The 18791-nt window shown below is 42.4% G+C and overlaps 3 protein-coding genes across 5 annotated transcripts; 2 read left to right on the top strand and 1 right to left on the bottom strand.

Annotated features, from left to right (window-relative positions):
• The first annotated feature begins 1634 nt into the window (after positions 1-1634).
• On the top strand, positions 1635-6690 carry utp25 (UTP25 small subunit processor component). The gene is made up of 12 exons (XM_067243463.1): positions 1635-1742; positions 2061-2100; positions 2271-2442; positions 2597-2872; positions 3072-3160; positions 3268-3678; positions 3828-4044; positions 4266-4468; positions 4697-4879; positions 5030-5139; positions 5625-5870; positions 5983-6690. Exons 1-12 carry the CDS (start codon positions 1642-1644, stop codon positions 6236-6238), a joined length of 2304 nt encoding a protein of 767 aa, XP_067099564.1. The 5' UTR covers positions 1635-1641; the 3' UTR covers positions 6239-6690.
• Positions 6691-9330: 2640 nt separating this feature from the next.
• LOC136948686 (putative nuclease HARBI1) lies at positions 9331-13043 on the bottom strand. 3 transcript variants are annotated; one of them, XM_067242644.1, is made up of 13 exons: positions 12669-13043; positions 12317-12387; positions 12053-12229; positions 11901-11962; positions 11732-11818; positions 11603-11644; positions 11361-11534; positions 11259-11281; positions 10868-10912; positions 10593-10762; positions 10408-10523; positions 10200-10311; positions 9331-10105 (listed from the first exon to the last, which is right to left on the bottom strand). In XM_067242644.1, exons 1-13 carry the CDS (start codon positions 12824-12826, stop codon positions 9735-9737), a joined length of 1608 nt encoding a protein of 535 aa, XP_067098745.1. In that variant the 5' UTR covers positions 12827-13043; the 3' UTR covers positions 9331-9734. The 3 variants fall into 3 exon arrangements, with proteins under 3 accessions (XP_067098745.1, XP_067098744.1, XP_067098743.1); XM_067242643.1 differs by having other exon boundaries at positions 10408-10499; positions 10593-10912; XM_067242642.1 differs by having other exon boundaries at positions 10593-10912.
• A 683-nt stretch (positions 13044-13726) lies between these two features.
• On the top strand, positions 13727-18775 carry zmp:0000001267 (b(0,+)-type amino acid transporter 1). Its single transcript, XM_067243305.1, has 6 exons — positions 13727-14446; positions 16672-16805; positions 17109-17238; positions 17505-17629; positions 17839-17926; positions 18325-18775. The coding sequence occupies exons 1-6, from the start codon at positions 13727-13729 to the stop codon at positions 18553-18555; spliced, it is 1428 nt and encodes a 475-aa protein (XP_067099406.1). The 3' UTR covers positions 18556-18775.
• The last annotated feature ends 16 nt before the right edge of the window (positions 18776-18791 follow it).

Genomic DNA, 18791 nt, shown 5'->3' on the forward strand with positions numbered 1-18791 from the left:
GATAGTTGTTGATGTCCCAAAAAATTAGAACACCTCTTTACTGTATAGGCAGAAACTCAGACCCAACTATGGTCAGACATCAGGACCATTCATAATTTGTTTAACACTGTAACACTTTGCCCTATGTAGGCCTATACATTCATCACGACGGATGGATGGATAGATATATAGATACATAGATAGACAAGCAGCAAATTGATACATGCGATGCTTCGTATCATTTTAAAATAAATTTGGCTACTTACAGCATATATGTTGGAAAGGTTGTTATACAACACTTGACCTGCGCTGACCTTGTTCCTGACGCCGCGTACAGTCCCATTCTTGCTGCAGATATTAATGCGCTTGTTACTAAAGAGCCGCTCTCTCTTCACACTAGCATACATTAACAAGTCGTCGGGTTCACTCCCGCTGTCATCCGGAGCTGCCTCCAAGAGTCCGCTCAAGTGCCCATTTGCTTCACTGGTTGGCGGCGAGCTCGCCCGTTCAATCTCCGAGTTGCTCGTGCAGTCTGAGTCACCCGAGTCCCACACTGACCCAGACGATGTCACCTCCTTGAACACCTCCGTAAGGACGCGGCCGCTATTCGCTGAAGCTACCCGAAACCTTACTGTCCTTTGAGCCTTTTCTTTCTCTTCTTTCGAGAATGTACCCTCCATTTGATCAGAAGCCTGACATGTTCCCTGTTCCCCTGTCCAGCACAGCACGGTTGTTTTTTTGCAAGTTTAGACAATGTTTTGCTCAAATTCAGCCATAGCCTAATCGCATGTCAAAAGCGAAGCCGAAATGCCGAAGCTAGGCACCAAAATGGTTAATAATAAATGACATTCTGCTATGGTAACAGCAAAAAAAAAGTAAACAGTAAATTGATATCAAACTGATCAATAATATATCGAGGTCATTATACAACAACATTTACATAGTATAGATGTCTCGTCCAGAGCTGAACGCACACAAAGAAGCTTCAGCGTTTGTTGTTGTGAGGACACTGACCACTGATGTAAGGTCACTGCAGTAAAGATGAGTTAGCTCTAGAGACCTTACAAAATAGCCTCCTTTTGGGTAAGCTCACGGTCAAGATGCTGCACACTTTTTATCACAAAAGCACTAGTTGAAGTATCTTCAACATTTGGATTATTGATCCATACTTTGATTAGTAGTTGAAATATGGGCCTATGTCACTATGCACATTGTTGTCAAAATGTCTGCAGGTATGCAGCGCGTTGTGTTAAACCAATAGGCCCGGGTTTTGGGGGCCCTAAACAAAAATAGTGTATGGGGCCCTTTTGAGTGTGATTTTTTTTTTTTGGGGGGGGGGGGGGGGGGGGGCGCAGGGCCCTAAACACATGTTTAGTTTGTTTATTGGGTCGGGCAGGCCCTGCGTGTAAATCCAACCACAAAAACAGGTCGAATTGAGGCCGTCCGGGTCTCCGGCTCTGCAGGTTCATACTATTGGAGTACTATTGGTGAACTATTAGGCTACAGACCACCATGAACTGGGAACGTTGTTGCACACTCTCCTCCTGTGCAGTAGGGGGCAAAATATGTTCCTCAACATAGGATCGGAGCCTTCACTACATTTCCGAAGAATAAGAGTAAACACTCACATGCGTGTCTATCAACTTTCCTGCACTACCAACGATGGGGAAAAGAAGGCAGAATAATGAACTCTTCAAGAGTTTGTCCAAGAAGCATAAAAAACATCTGAAAGAATTTGGAGAGGAACATCCATTCCATGACATGTAGGCATACGCTTCAAATTTCACTGTTTATCTTTAGGTACCCGAGCACCTAGCCAGCTAGCTAACGCAACTTACATTACTGATGGTAGTTCAGTAAGTTAATACTGTGCAATTCAGTGTGAGGATATTATTATTCAGTTTGAATGAATATAAACCCAATACCAGCTTTGTAAAATTGCATTTTACACCCACGAACATACACACAGAGCGGACCTGGAGACAGTGATGTTCTTCAGTTATTTTATCTACCTGCTCAAACGTGGTAGACCAGTTAGAAATACACTGAAGGAACTGACGTCTCTACTCTTTCTTTTGTAGTGTCACCGAAAAACCAGAGAAAACCCAAATAATGGATATGGTAAGTAGACTATTATGTCTTAATCCCAAATGTAAAATTAGATGTCTCCACTAGTCATTAAACACAAGAATCCTTTTAACGATTAAAGGAGTGTTCAGGTTTTGGTAGGACTTGACTACACAAAAATGAAGACAAAAATAACATTTTTATATTGTCCTTGTTCCCCACAGCCAGACAGCCCAGAGCAAGCCAGTGATCCTGAAAGTGATGAGGATGATGAACCCGAGCAAAGGTCTGCCTATCACAAATTGCTGTCAACCCTTTGCCCTTCTACCAACAAGGATGAAAGTGAAGATGAGAGTGAGGATGATGAAGAGGAGGATGATGAGCAACTTGGTGAAGGCAAGTTGTTTAAATGCTTCCCTGACCATACAACTTGTTGAACCCAGAGCAATTGTATTAGCTTTTTGTTTCAATAACATCCTGGCATAAATAATATTCGACATGATTAATACAATACCTTGCATAGTATTCATATCTGATTCTTGCCCCAAAGGAGAGAGTGATGGAGAGAGTGAGCTTAATGCTGAGGATGAGGAGCATCAGGACGGAGATGTTGATCTGAATTTAGCATCAGGTGAGGCAGAGAGCGAAGAAGAGGAGGGGCAGAATGGTGATGGTCAGGCTGCTGAAGGGGCGGAAACAACGGCAGGAGACGAGTTCACAGACAAGGCGCACGAAACCCAGTTTTGTCTGGAGACTAACTTCTCAGGGGAGGGAGAGCAAGAGAGCCCTGCTGAGCAGGAGAGCATTACCAAGCAGCAACATGAAGGTAAGCAACCTTTGGGCTTCTAAACCAATTTGAAACAAATTATGGTTATGGTTTGGTATAATGAAAAGGTATTTAATAAACGTGTATGTTGCACTCTACCATGATGATGCCATGATAAGGCTTCCAAATAAACCATAGTTTGAAGATGAATGCGAGGACTTGAACCTGCTTCTTCACTGACAGAACATTTTGTTTTCAGACAATTGTATGCAGCATTTCTACACAGAGCTTAGTGAGGAGGATGTGAAGAAAATAACTTTAGGTACCAAGACCAAGATTCAGATTAAGGTACAGTCTGCACATGTTAGTAAATGTGTTTATGTATATGAACAATTTGAGTGCCAGTCATGTCTACCTAACCATCAAGTCTCCAAACCTCCACTTTCTCCACACAGTGGCCAAGATTGGGCACCCTCTTGTGTTCTACACCACACAATATGTTTGGCCATATTGGCCAAGACAGATGTGAAATCCCCCTGGCCCTTCACAAAGTCCTGGAGCCCAACTGGAGATTACTAAACCAGGCCTCCAACCCCGACGGGGCGCCAGAGGAGGTGAGCGCACTTCAACTGGAACTGCTTGCCCTCATGGATTCCTACAGGGACGTTTACTTTCCAGAGAGTTCTCCACTGAGCGAGGGTCGACAAGTACAGAGTTCCTACTGCCTTCATGCCCTCAACCATGTGCTGAAGGCAAACTCCCGCGTCCTTGCTCACAATGCCCAGTTAAGGGAGCGCCAAACAAAGACGACACCTGGGGCCGAACCCCAGGATGAGCCCAGGGATCAGGGCCTGACCCGGCCCAAGGTTAGACCACACCACTGACTTCATCTCTTACTATTTGTGTAGACTTGACATTTGTGTCGTAAAACAGCCTTCCGATCCGTTTGAACCACATTAAGTCTAAACAGGAGTCCATTGGGCTCTGTCTAAACCTCCCACATGGCTCTGTGCAGGTTCTGATCCTGGTTCCTTTCCGGGACGCAGCCTTGCGGGTGGTCCAGACTCTCATCAGCCTCTTGGAGACCAAGGGGAGGAAGATGGACGTCAGCAACAAGAAGAGGTTTAAGGATGAGTTTGGGGAGGAGCCAGGGGACACGCCCCCCAACCTTGTCCGTCCGGAGGACTATCACGCCATCTTCTCGGGGAACGTGGATGACCACTTCAAGATAGGTCCGCCGACAAACGTCTCTGTAATCTCACATGGTCATAAAATGCTATGACTCTATTGTTTATTTTTTAATAGATCTCCAAATGCAAAGTCCCCTTTTACCACCATTGAAGATCTTGATAACTGTGTTTTGATCAGTCAGTGTGTAGTGAACTCAATGTAATTGACCTTCCTCACCATCGCCTCTGTGTCTGGTAACTGGCAACCTTTGACCCCCGACTAGGCGTTTCAATCCTTAGGAGAAGCATACGGCTCTACGCTCCCTTCTACTCTTCCGACATCATCATCGCCTCGCCACTGGGCCTACGCACCGTTCTGGGGGCAGAGGGCGAGTCCAAGCGAGACTTTGACTTCCTGTCCTCCATTGAGCTGCTGGTGGTGGACCAGGCCGACATCTTCCTCATGCAGAATTGGGAGCACCTGTTGGTAGGAGTTTTCCCCCTCATTACTAGACCTCACCTGCTTGAATCAAATGAGGTCATCTTCAACCTCTTAAATCATTTCAGCATGTGAAAAAACTGTAATCATATTCCTGCATCAGAGTAGTCATCTTTCTGTTGCCACAGGCATGTTTTTCTTTGAGCCGCCTCTTATCTCAAGGATCTCATGGATAGCTTTGAGAGAAGCTAACGACATCCCATAACCTGTTTTTAGCATGTGTTGAAGCACCTGAACCTGCAGCCTTCGGACTCCCATGGGGTGGACTTCTCCCGTGTGCGGATGTCCAACCTGAACAACTGGGCCAAGTACTACCGCCAGACACTGGTCTTCAGCACCATCCAGGACCCACAGATCAACAACATTCTCACAAAGCACTGCTTCAACTACCACGGCCAGGTAAGAAACCCATTTACCGATTACACTTTCCAAACATACTCAAGCTAGGTGGTCCACGATCTGTGTAAGGCTCTTAAATCTTTTCCTTTTTATTATTTAATTCTTGAGATATTTTTGAGATATGGTTAATTTGTTAACGTATTTTTCCAGATTGCCATCAAGAATGTTCCCAGAACGGGCTCGATATGCCAGGTCCTGCTCCAACTCCCTCATGTGTTCCAGGTGATCCCTGCGGACAGCTTCATGGATCAGGATGCAAGGTATGAACCATAGGGATGCTATGGAATTCATCACAAGCAACATACACACCCTAAGGGTGTGATCATTCTCCCTCTTGTCTAACGTTGTTGTCAAATGGGCAATGCTCTGGGCATTTGGGATTTTTCATGCCATATAAGATGCTTTTGCGTAGTCTCCGCAAAGTTTGCAACGGAGTAGGCGTTGAGTTATGGGTGTGGTAGGAAGAGGTATCGGCGCAGTGCTGCTCCTCCCATATGTGCTCTTCATCAGCGATTTCTTACACAACATAATTTCCTAAACCACAATTGCAATGAAGACCATCAATCATTTAGTCAATCCAGCATGTTTATTTATAGAGCAATATGCAATCTATGTACATTTCAAGAGTTTCCATTGAAGACCTTGCTTTAATTGATACGGGCATTGGCGGGTGACTCCTGTCATTAAATACAAACTTACAAGGACATTCATTTGTTAATCTTTTAACATTCTGTTTTCTTTTCAGGTTTCAGTTCTTTGTGGACAAGGTCTTCCCACAGTTCAGGGATTCGGTCATGTCCCACACCCTGATCTACGTCCCATCCTACTTCGACTATGTCCGACTGCGAAATTACATGAAGAAGGAGGAGGTTAACTTTTCTAGCATCTGTGAGTACTCCACCAAGTCAGAGGTGTCCCGAGCCAGGCACTTCTTCCAGAAGGGAGAGAAGCAGTTCCTCCTCTTCACTGAACGTTTCCACTTCTACAAGAGGTAAATATCTAGTGTTAGACAGTACTGTTATTATGATGTCATACAATATGGCGGTAATAACAGCAATGCTCTGTTCTACTCTGCTCTTATCCTTCTCCACGCCCTACCTTAGATACACCATCAAGGGGATCCAGAACCTGATTTACTATGGGCTGCCAACCTACCCACACTTCTACAGTGAGGTGTGTAACATGCTGCAAGCTGGGGGTGGAGGAGAGGAGGCCAGCTGGACATGCACAGCTCTGTACTCCCGCTACGACGCCCAGCGCCTAGCCGCCATTACAGGGGCTCAGAGGGCCGCTCAGATGTTGCAGTCCCAGAAGGCTGTTCACCTTTTTATCACTGGAGAGGAGGACAAAGTCTCGTGACATCTTTGAGATGGGGAGGGACACGAGGTGGGGGAACTGAGATAATAGTGAAAAATACTTTCACGGTTTTCATATTTAATAAACTGTAAATGGTATTGATTTATATCTGTTAGGCCCAGATTCTGTCTGGATACTGGTAATCCATTTCCTAAATTCACTGTTTTAAGGTTGTGTAATGTATGTCTTTCTCCTGTTCGTTTTCTGCTTTGTCACGAAACCATTGTTCATAAAAAATGCCAACAGATATATAACGTGTTACTGTTTCCATTCCTGAATATGCCCTTGCAAATGTTGTACATTACATTACCTCATCATAATCCAGGTCAGTGTCACTCTTTCCACGCCTGAAAAGAAAATACCTTGTAGTTTGCCATTCTAAGGATTGTAAACTGAAGTTCATCATTGCCTAAGTCACTGCTAAACAATTAAAGCTGATGTGGCATACATTTTGTAGTGAGAAAACTGACTGACTAAATGTTGTCTGATTTCGGATGTGTTGATTACATTTACATATTTTTACATTTACATGTAGTCATTTAGCAGACGCTAAGAGCGACTTACAGTAAGTATAGGGACATTCCCCCGAGGCAAGTAGGGTGAAGTGCCTTGCCCAGGAACACAGCGTCATTTGCACGGCCGGGAATCGAACCAGTGACCTTCTGATTACTAGCCCGATTCTCTAACCGCTCAGCCACCTGACTCCACCTGACTCGTGACTTATTAGTATTTTATTGTTTTCTTTTCTTTTTAGTAATTAAATATTGTCAAAGCTGACAGATTAATCAAAGCAATACATACTCAATAGAATTGTACCTAAAGGAAAAATAATATGCGGAATCTTTCAAATGAATGACTGACTAAGAGGCAGTTTACCAAAAAGGTCAGCGCGAGTGTTCAAGTTGATTGTTTTTCAATTGAGCACGTGATACATGTCCGATACAGGATCAGAATACCTTTATTCAACAAGCTGGAGCAGTATTGATTATTGTAAAACTCGCTCCCCACACACATTAAAATATTAACAATATTGTTAATTATTAACGTATGCAATTGCAGCAATTGGCCAGCAGACTGCAGACTGACGTTTGGCAAAACTATTTACGCTCATTTTTGAGCAGAGAACATTAGTGGGTCAGTTGCGGTTGCGAATTGCGCTAGCAACATGGAGGGTAAACCGGAGAAGCTGACTTTGATGCGCCAAGTGGGCCTGGTCGGTGCAGTGTCACTTATTGCCGGAACCATGATTGGATCTGGAATCTTCATGTCACCTCAGTCAGTGCTGTCCAGCATCGGTAGCCCCGGAGCCAGTCTGGTTATCTGGGCATGCTGTGGTCTCCTCGCTGTTCTTGGCTCACTTTGCTATGCCGAGTTGGGCACTGTTATTCAAGAATCAGGCGGGGAGTACATCTATATTCTTCGGACATCCGGCCCAGTAGTTGCTTTCATGCTCATTTTCAGCTCAGTCGTGTTCGTGAGACCAGCCGGCGTGGCAGGAATTTCACTGAGTTTTGCTCAATACACTGTGGCACCTTTTTATCCAGACTGCCCCCCTCCACAGCTTGTGGTAAAGTGTGTAGCTGCCTCTGGAATTATTCTACTGGCCACCGTGAATTGCCTAAATGTTCGTTTCTCAATGTCAATTCAAGTGTTTTTTATGGTGACAAAAGTACTGGCCCTGGCAGTGATAGTGGTTGGCGGTGCAGTAGTGCTTATCAGTGGGGGACAAACAGAGAGTTTCAACGACTCATTTGAGAACACAAACGTTGGCATCAATCCTATTGGCATTGCTTTCTACCAGGGACTGTGGTCCTATGACGGCTGGAACAATTTGAATTATGTGACAGAGGAGCTGAAACGCCCAGAGGTAAAACAAAACGATTTAAAAAAATACTCATTTTGTTTGCAAATATGTCACTTGTAGGCTTACATTGATGAGATTACAACTAATCACAAACCAATGCATGGTCCCCAGTTCCTCGCACACCAGCATCCTCACAAGATCAGTTGTCACACCTCTGTAAACCCAACAGGCAGTTTAAATGTAGGGTACTGACCTTATACTTCTCTCTTAAGTAATTGAGTAAGTGCAATCTGTTAAGGTATTAATATCTTAACACTATACAGTATAGTGTACTTTGCAGTATAGTCTATACTGCAAAGTACTGCATGTAAAATTGAATGTAGGTTTCAGGTTGGGGATTTATGAAAATTCCAGTTAGGCTATATCTTTTTCAAGTGTTGATAAATTTGTAGGCTGTTTATTTTAGTGGCAGCATCATTGTAATTGGATGAACCTCGTAAACAGTAGAGGGGTAAAACACATGAGGACAGAAGGAATACAAATCCAGGAACATGTTGCAGACACCTGGGGCCTGTTGCACAAAACTAGGATAAGGGATTAAGCCAGGATATCTTGGTGATCCTGGCTCAATTGATCCGTAATCCGGTTGCACTAAAGATGGATAGGGGGCAGGAGGATATGTTATGGTATAAATTACCATGGAGATTTATTCTGTGGAGCTAGCCTGCTCCAGACCAGGCTAAATTCCAGGATCTATTTAATCTCATCCCTAATGTCAGTCAGCAGTCACCACAAATGGAAACCAATAGTTATTTCACTGCTCACTATACATTGTTATCACATATAACTAGACCCACTGTCATTATTTAAACGTTTGTGATCATTAATTTCAATGATTTTGGATAAAAAATGATTTTTAGATGATGTTGCTATCATTAGATAATTTACAGTTTCCCATAGACTATAAGGCTATATATAAAATGATAGAATATTAGGGCCACAGAGGGGAAAAAAACACAAGTCATAATATTGTAACCAGTTGTTTTAAAGGAGGACAGTTGTTAAAATGACAGATGTGGGGCATTTCGTGAAATTGTACTTCAGTATGGTTTCATAAACAAAGACATGCTGATGTGCCAGAATATTAAGTATCACATTGTCATAAGTATCAAAACTGTAAAAACAATATGTAGCTTTTCTGCAGAAAGAACCAGCCTCATAAATTTATGACTTTATCCTTTTTCTTCAGTGTGGCCCTAGTACTCTGTCATATAAACAAATACACATTCCATATGAATATAAAAACACAATGTGTAACATTATGTTCCTTTATTGAATAAGGACAAAACAAAGCAGGTAAACCATCAGCTCCTTTCGAAACTGAAGTCACAGTGACTCTACAAGATGGAAAGCACAGAATCCAAGCATATTATACAAAATGATACATACACATTCAAAGGTCTGTATATAACACACCCTGCATGTCTGCACACTAAAATAAATGCAGGACAAATCCATACACATCAACTGAACAGACAAATGAATGGATGCAGTAGCCTCCCTGCAGCCTTGTATTACACACAGTATACCGCACAAACATCATAAGAGGCCAAATTCGTAAAAAAACGAACCCAAAAAAACCCAAATTCCTCTGCCACCGCAGGACATATTTAACCAAAATTGAAAGCACACATACTAACTAAAATAATTCAACACATATTGGTCCCTCAGCAGCCGACCACTGTCGTCATCAGGGAAGATTGCCGGATTGTCCCAGTCCATGGCTGGTGGCACTCTGGGGGCCCTCTCCTTCCTCAGGCAGGCCACATTGTGGAGGACAGCACAAGCCACAGTAATATCACATGCCCTAACAGGGCTGACCCTTAATTTGTGAAGGCAGTGAAAGCGTGCCTTCAGGAGGCCAAAGGTCATTTCAACTCTGGCCCTGGTCCTGGCATGGGCATGGTTGTAGGCCTGCTGTGCTTCCTGGGGGTCTGTGAAAGGTGTCAGGAGAAAAGGCTGGCAGCCATACCCCCTGTCTCCCAGCAACACACCAGAGAATTCACCTGTCAACACAAAATCTCATCATTACTACCTCATAAACACAGTGATATTCTTGACACAGCCATGATGGTTATAAATAGGGGTTGTGTGGCTTACCTTGTGATAGGCACTGATAGATTTCAGAGGCCCGAAAGATTCTGGAGTCATGGACTGAGCCAGGCCATTTTGCCACAACATTGCTGATCACACAGTCAGCATTGCAGACCATCTGAAATCATAAGATGAGGAATATTACACCAATCAATGCACATCACTGGCAATGCAGAGTGTTCGTCAATGGACAATATCAAAAAGTTATGTTCACCTGAACATTAATGCTGTGAAAGGATTTCCTATTCACAAAATCGGCCTCATGGGCACCTGAGGGGGCTTTTATCCTTATGTGTGTGCAGTCCACTGCACCAATGACATTGGGGAAACCTGTCACACAAAGTAATGAGTATCCTACTATGTGTTAACAGTTGTCCTGTAATTTGTAGATCCTCTTACCTGCAATCCTATAGAACTCCTCTTTGATGTCACAGAGTCTTCTGTGGCCAGGGAAGGAGATGAAGACATCTGCTAATGCTTTGATAGCCAGACACACACTCCTTATTGTGCGGCAAATTGTGGCCTTGTTCAGCTGTTCTGCATCCCCCACTGAGTACAGGAAGGCTCCACTAGCAAAAAAGCGCAAGGCCACACAAACCATTTGCTCCACACTCAGTGCATGGCTCCGTGCAGTGCGGTGCTTAATCCTGGGACCCAGTAGTCTGCATAGATACCTGATGCCATCTGCAGAAAACCTGTATCTTTCATATAGATGGTCATCAGGGAAGGCCAGTGGGTCCAACCGGTCCCTGAAGACCCTTTCTCGCCTGAAGGCTCTCCTCAGCACAAGTGCTTCTTCATCCACCACATCTCGCACGAATGGGCATGCCATTGTCAGAGCAGAAAGGAACACACAATTTTGGGCCTTCATATAGGCTAGTGGCCACACCTGGTGCTGGGGGGGTGGGCAAAAGAGGGCGATGCCTTATAACGATGACTTGGTTGTACTGATTGCTGGGAAAATAAAAAAAACCTTAGAAAGATGCCACCGTCCTGTGTGCTCACAATAAGAGCTCATATGTCATGGCTCACTTGACTTTACGAGAATATACCTAATTTTTATTTTCAGCTGTGTCATCTTCTTGGAGCTGGGGGAGGAAAGAAAAATAATGATTAATACATTTGTGTTACAGTTAGCATACAGTGTACATTGAAGGCATATCTCACCTCCCTCTCAAGTTTTTTTATTTCAAGGTCCAGTTTCCTAATTGTCCTCTTTTTTATTTCGGACTCCAGTGCAAGATTTTCCATCTTTTTCTTCTTGTACTGAATGTCTATGTCTGCCAGTTCTATTTGGCGCCGGAGGTGGTTGCCATACAACTTTCTGATAGCTTGTGAGCTCTGTGAACACAATACAATTAGCGCAGCTGGAATTTGGCAGGATGTGGTGTCCTTTTATTAATACGCACTATGTTGCCAGGCTGGTTTTCCCACTGTATAGCATCTGGGTCCTGTAAAAGAAATTAGATTTTTTGATTTTGATGAGGACTCCTCACCATTGTAGAGTAAATAGTACTTTCACAGTCTTAACATGATACCTCATGCCTTCTGGAATCCAGAGAGATGGTCTCCTCCTCATCATCGTCTCCATCATGTGCTGTTGCTGCTGCACTGGGGCCTTCACCCTATCACATTTAATCGGATTCATATTGAAGCTAGTAGACAAGACATGCCAGGCCTACAGTATGCCTTTGATGGAGTACTCACTGGATCAGCATCGTCTGGTGCTTGTGCTGGTGGCTCTAACAGGAACACAGTGCTGCCAGACACTGCAAGGCAATAGGTAAACCAAAGTCAGACAGTCCAAATTGATTCAATATGAATGTGGTTGTATCCCATGTAGAGATGGAAGGACATACCTTGAATGAAGCGGGTGGCATCTTGGGAGGAACCTATGCTCGTCTCTTTCCCCCCAGGGATCCCCTCTAAGACGGGCCTGCCTTTATTTAGCTCCAAGGCCATGTCCTCTGCTGGGGTAAGGTCAGCCTTTGGTGACCCACCACCCGTGCCTTGTCTGTGGGTATTCTTTTTCACTGCTAAAACAGTACAGACAATGTGTGAGCAGGCACCTTCTGGGTACAATATATGCTTGTGCTTTGTTAAATATTAGTCAGGGACCATACCATTCTGCAGAATGTTCTTGTATTTGATTTTGACCTGCTGCCATGTCCGTTTTGGCCCGTTCATGTTTAATCTACACACACACACACATATTTAATGGAGTCACACTGCACAAAATTACTTGGTATTTTTGTCTTGTTTTCAGTAAAAATATCAAAAAATTTATCATAGCTTTATACAGTGTGATGGAGTTACTTTACACAATTTCACTCATATCTGCAGTGCATTTCAATAAAAAATTTAACCGTTTCATAATTACAGTACAACTGCATTTTTGGAGATGTGAATTAAATATTTGAATTGTAATTGTGATGTTTCAGCGGAGCGGTGAGTATGTAATTGTGCACTACTTACGCATTCAGGCGGTCTGCAATACTTTGCCACGCTTTTTCTCTTTGCTTTATCACTGTGGCGGTGTTGCCTTTCTTCTTAATTATATCTTTTACCTCCTCGTATGCCTCCATGAGGATTTGTGCTTCCGACGGGGAAAAGTACGCGGCTCTAGTTGCCATGGTAAATCAGTTAATCTGTGATCTGTGGCGGGGTCTATTTGAGTGAGCCGTGAGCGCGCACCTATCCAGGATTGGTTTCACCTGGCTTAATGAATCCGTGTCTGCTCATCCTGGCTTGGTCTTTGTGCAACCAATTAAGCCTGGACGCACATGTTTTGGCTTCATTGAGCTCAGCTGAGTCATTTATCCCGGATGTCTTAATTCTACTTTTGTGCAACAGGCCCCTGGACTTGCAAGATTGTAATATTTACCTATTCCACACTGATCCATGGAATCTCCCATAGGTTTACAGTTATAGGCAGAACCTTAATCTTATCAAAAATCTGTTGCATGACTTTTCTTTCAACATTACTCATGAAACAAAGAAATGGCAAATATTACCAAATCTAGGTGTGCAAAGTTGTTCGTATCTCAAAAGATTTACCAGTTGTTATATTGCAAACCTATTTCCATATAATAGTAATATTTCTGCACAGTAAAGTAGGTACACAGTTTTATGTAAGAAGTGCACACTGCTACACTGCTACTTCAATTGCTTTCGTGCTTCAGGAGTCTCACCTCTGACCCACAATGTACACGTGCATTCAGCCAGAGCAGATAAGCACTTCTTATGATGTTACTATATTCTTACTATATATATTTTTTAGACTATTTCTAATCGTTTTTTACCATCTTTATTCTTTTTGGGTTATTGTTATTGCATGAAAGCAGTCCCTGGCAGAAGTTAGTTACTGTAAGTCGATTTTATTTAAATGAACCTGATCACTGATTGAGTATGGTCAAATATGTAATTATTAACTAACGTTAGTCCTACTAAGATTGTAGGACTGCCCATGCCTTGTTAAGAGAAAGATTACTCAGCTTATGTATTTGTTTGTAAAAACCTAATCCTAGGAGGACATGGCTACTACTGGTCTCAACATGGAAAACAAAACCTCAAAATTCAGCCTTAAACGAGAAGTGGGGCTTACTGGTGCTGTGTCTTTCATAGCTGGTACCATGATAGGCTCTGGGATCTTTATGTCCCCTCAGTCAGTGTTGGTTAACATCGGGAGCCCAGGAGCCAGTCTGGTTGTCTGGGTCTTCTGTGGCCTGTTAGCCATGCTGGGGGCTCTGTGCTACGCCGAACTAGGAACAGTTATTCAGGACTCTGGAGGAGAATACATCTACTTCTTGCGAACGTGGGGCCAAGTAGTTGCGTTTATGTTTGTCTTCAGCTTCATCATAGTCATGAGACCAGCCAGTGCAACAGGTATTGCTCTAAGCTTTGCAGAATATGCTGTGGCGCCTTTCTATCAAGCCTGCCCTGCCCCAAAACTGGTGGTGAAGTGTGTAGCAGCTGCAGGGATTCTAGTTCTAGCTCTGATTAATAGTTTGAATGTGCGACTGGCCATGTTAATCCAGATATTCTGCATGGTGACTAAGGTGCTGGCCCTGACAGTGATCATAGTAGGAGGTGTGGTGTTGCTATTTCAGGGGAACACTGAAAGCTTTGCAGACTCCTTTGATGGGACACATGTGGGTGTCAGCTCCATAGGGATTGCTCTTTATCAGGGCCTGTGGTCCTACGATGGCTGGAACACTTTGAATTATGTGACGGAAGAACTAAAATCCCCAGAGGTATGGAGTGATTTCAATTTGTTGTCAACAAGTCTCAAGCCTTTAGGCAATGTAGTATCTTTCCTTCCTGAATGTAATTTTTTTTTCTTCCAATTATTGTAGTAGCAGTCAAATACCTTAAATCTATGCTTGTACTACAACATAAATGTATTCTTACCAACTGATCGTATATTACACTTTTTTTTTTTTTACAAAAACATTTCCTTTTTTAGAACAATCAAAGTCCTCTGGTTTATGCTTTTATTTGCAGTATTTTACAGTACAGTATTTGGGTTCCAAAACCTTTTGAACCCTTTTGAAATTGCATTTGTTCTACAAGCTTCTTCAGTGTCTCAATACAGAAATCCAATAACCTGAATATGCAAGCAGATCAATTCTGAAAAGAATACTCTTTTGAAAAAGGCTATGTTTTATGTATTATCTGCTAACAGAAATAACTTAAATAGTAGTTTAGATCCTTTACAATGTAAAATAAATTTCTGGATTGTAGACTGAAAGCACAGAAGGTCTCATATGTATGATATAATGTCTTGATCATTTTTACCATCCCAGATGTATAAAACAGAGTTACTAATCTTTACAAACGTCTTTATACACTCATAACTAAACAAAGGATTCACAATAAAGTTCCACATGCAATGGAAAGTTAATATTAACTGCACAGGTACTTTGCACCTACAGTGCATTCAAATGTTTTACTACGGCAGCTCTTACTTCACAAAGTGCTTCTAAAAGGAATAATCTGCCTTGGTCGTTGTCAAAGAAGAGTTGTTTTGTTTAAATAAAGTGATATAGTCATGACTAGCGTGGAAGCAGATGGGCTGAGACTGAAACGTGAAGTGGGCCTAGTCAGTGCCGTGTCTATAATTGCAGGGACCATGATAGGATCGGGTATATTCATGTCCCCGCAATTTGTGCTGTATTACACTGGAAGCCCGGGAGCCAGCCTGCTAGTCTGGGCCTTCTGTGGGTTAGTGGCAATGCTTGGGGCTCTCTCATACGCAGAACTAGGAACCGTCATTGCCGAATCAGGAGGGGACTTTATTTACATCCTCCGAATCTATGGGCAGTTCCCTGCCTTCTTTGCTGCCCTGACCTTCAATATTGTGGTTAAGCCAGCAAGCATTGCTGCTATATCTCTCAGTTTTGCAGAATATGCTGTGGCCCCCTTTTTCTTGGGTTGCCATCCTCCTGTGTTAGTTCTGAAGTGTGCTGCCGCTGCAAGTATTCTGACTGTGGCAACCATCAATATTATGAATGTGATTATAGCCATGCGAATACAGGTGGTCTTTCTAGTGGCCAAGATAGTTTCCTTGATGATCATTGTGATCGGAGGGGTGGTGAATGTTGGGCAGAGCAGCAAAGTGATTACAGGGAATTTCGATAATTCTTTCGAGGGTACAAATTTGGGTTTTAGCTTTCTGGGAATGGCATTTTACCAGGGTCTCTGGTCCTTTGCTGGCTGGTACAACCTGAATTATGTGACGGAAGAGTTGAAAAAACCTGAGGTGAGAATGTTTAAAGTTTATTGATGTCAACTATACTACACTATAACTATACGACTTTTGAAGTCTTTATAGTTATTGCCTTGTTGTTGCCTTTCTCAGAAATGTGAAGGCTGTAAAATATTTGTGTTATGGTGTTCACAGTATTTGTCAGGTAAAATGTTATGGGACAAAATACACTTTGCTTTAACTTGCTCAGAAGGAGGAACTAAATATTGAAGGCGCAAATATTGCTCTATTGTCCAAGTAGTATTCATGCATCATTCATTTGGTCTGTTTCTAGGTAGATAGGTAGTTATACCTTTAGAGTTGTTGACTGCGCCTGAACATGTACAACTATAGCTACACTGTAAACTAGCATTAAGATGCTAATAAGTCATTAAGATGGTGCATTTAGTTTTAAAACTGAAAGAGTGATTGCTGCTTAAGTGGTAATAATAATACTGTATAATTACAAATGTGTTTGTACCAATACACTTCCACTACTCCACTAATACTCAAAATAATAAAATTTTGCTACAGGACACATTGATTCATACGGATAAAAAGGAGTCCAAACAATGCAGGTCCACAGCTGTATAGCGGATACAACATATTTTTTGTGCATGTACAAAGTAGGAAATGTTTTCATCAAAGGAAAAACACATTGTGTTTGCTTACCATTCCCCGGACAGAGATGTACCGTACATCAACTAATTTGTCTTATATATTCTTTCTCAGGTCAATCTACCCAGAGCAGTTATGATAGCCATCCCCATGGTTACTATTCTCTATCTGCTGGTCAATGTGAGTTATCTAGCAGTATTGACGCCACAAGAGGTCATGACTTCCCCTGCAGTAGCTGTTACTTGGGGGTGAGACAACGTTTTATTTAATCCATCTTTTCCATCCCAGACAGTGGTTTTGATCAATGTGTCTCATGTTATGGCTGACTTCATAATGTTGTCCACTTTCATTTCAATTTACATGGTTAAAGTCTGACTCTCATCGGATTACACAGTATCCTTTTGGAATCAAGTCAAATGTGGAGAAAAGCCAGGCTGGAACATTACCATAGTTGATGGCTTTAATTACTGTAAAGCTACCTGATGTTGTCCATGTCTTGACAACAAGTGTAAAACGGATTCAAGCACAGTATGTTTTGCTTTTTGCAACAGGAACAAAGTGCTGGGTAGCTGGGGGTGGGTGATGTCTGTGGCTGCAGCTTTGTCCGCTTTTGGCTCACTTAACGGAACCTTCTTCAGTGGCGGCCGTGTGTGCTTTGTTGCTGCCAGGGAAGGACACATGGTGAGAACCACATACACTGTTATCTGTCTTTATCAAAAATACTGTAGTGTAGAACTAACCAAAACCCAGAACATGATTGGGACCCTAAAAATCCCGACAATATCAATCTTGAAATAATAAAATATGTTTGCAATGATAGAAGTGATGGGGCGCTTCAACTAATTGTATTATTCTTCTGTACCAATACAGCAGTAGTGTACAGTTACTATAAATTACCAGAAACGAAATGGTTTGGCCCACAGTAGCATATTTCTTCAAATCAACAGCCAGGTATTTTGGCCATGGCGCATGTCCAACGACTAACCCCTTCTCCGGCCCTGATCTTCACTACCGCCATCTCCCTGGTGGTTCTCATCCCTGGAGACTTCCAAAGCATTGTCAACTACTTCAGGTAGAAAGTAGCCTGATACACAATGGACTAGTAGCAGATATCTTTCCAATGTTGAGAAGAAAAGTTTTATACAAGAAATGTTCTAGACTGTCTGATTGCATTTTGTCATACTGTAAAACCACCATGAAACCAGATTTACAAATGGATTTTTCTAGGTATTTTATTAATGTTGCCATTGAAATCCCTATATTGTATATTCATATTGTCAGTTTTACCGCCTGGTTCTTCTATGGAATCACACTGTCTGGGCTCATCTACCTCAAGATCAAGAAACCTGAGCTTCCTCGCCCATATAAGGTAAACCTCCTAAAACCAGAGGATCAATCTCGACTATTTCTACTTTTGTACTGTGGAACAAAGTTTAAATGTTCTGCTGAGACAAGACGCCCGGTGGCATAGGCTAAGGCCTTACCACAACGGATCAGGTTTGATTCCAGCCCGTTCCATTTACTGCATGTCATCCCCTCTCTGGTCCCCCTGCTTTTCCTATCTTTACAAATAAATATGTTTTACTGATACTTCTAATCTGATTGGTCAAAAAGGTGAAGACACCACTAAGAATAAAATGCTACAAGCTATAAAATCGAAAAATATATTTGGTATTTTAACATTGTTACTATAATATGACATATGTTATAGTACTGTCTAACAAGAGCTGCTCCCGTGACATTGCTTTGTCCTTTATTTATATTTAGGTTCCCATAGTCCTCCCCATCCTGGTCCTCATTGCTGCAGTGTTCCTGGTGCTGGCGCCTATCATAGACAACCCCCAGATAGAATACCTCTATGTTGCCTTGTTCATCTTCAGTGGCATTGTGGTTTATGTACCCTTCATTCACTACAAATTCTGCCCAGGACTGTTAGAGAAGCTTACTATGTTCCTTCAGCTGTTCCTAGAAGTGGCCCCAGCAGAAAAAAAATTGTGAAATTTTGCATGGATGGATTATAAAGATATTTTATGACATTTGATTGTAAACATTGCTTTATTGTCCTCAATAGTTGCAGCTTCACATCAGCCATTAAGCAATCATCAAACACTTACTTTTACAAGTTCATTTTATCTGTTTTCATTTAAATTTTTGTCAAATTATCAGTTTTTGTTTTGTAGTGTTGTATGTTATGGGAATTGTAATGTTACTTCTGTGTTATCTAAGAAAGTGTT

This window comes from Osmerus mordax, chromosome 9, assembly GCF_038355195.1.
Source record: "Osmerus mordax isolate fOsmMor3 chromosome 9, fOsmMor3.pri, whole genome shotgun sequence".
NCBI classification, from domain to species: Eukaryota; Metazoa; Chordata; class Actinopteri; order Osmeriformes; family Osmeridae; genus Osmerus; species Osmerus mordax.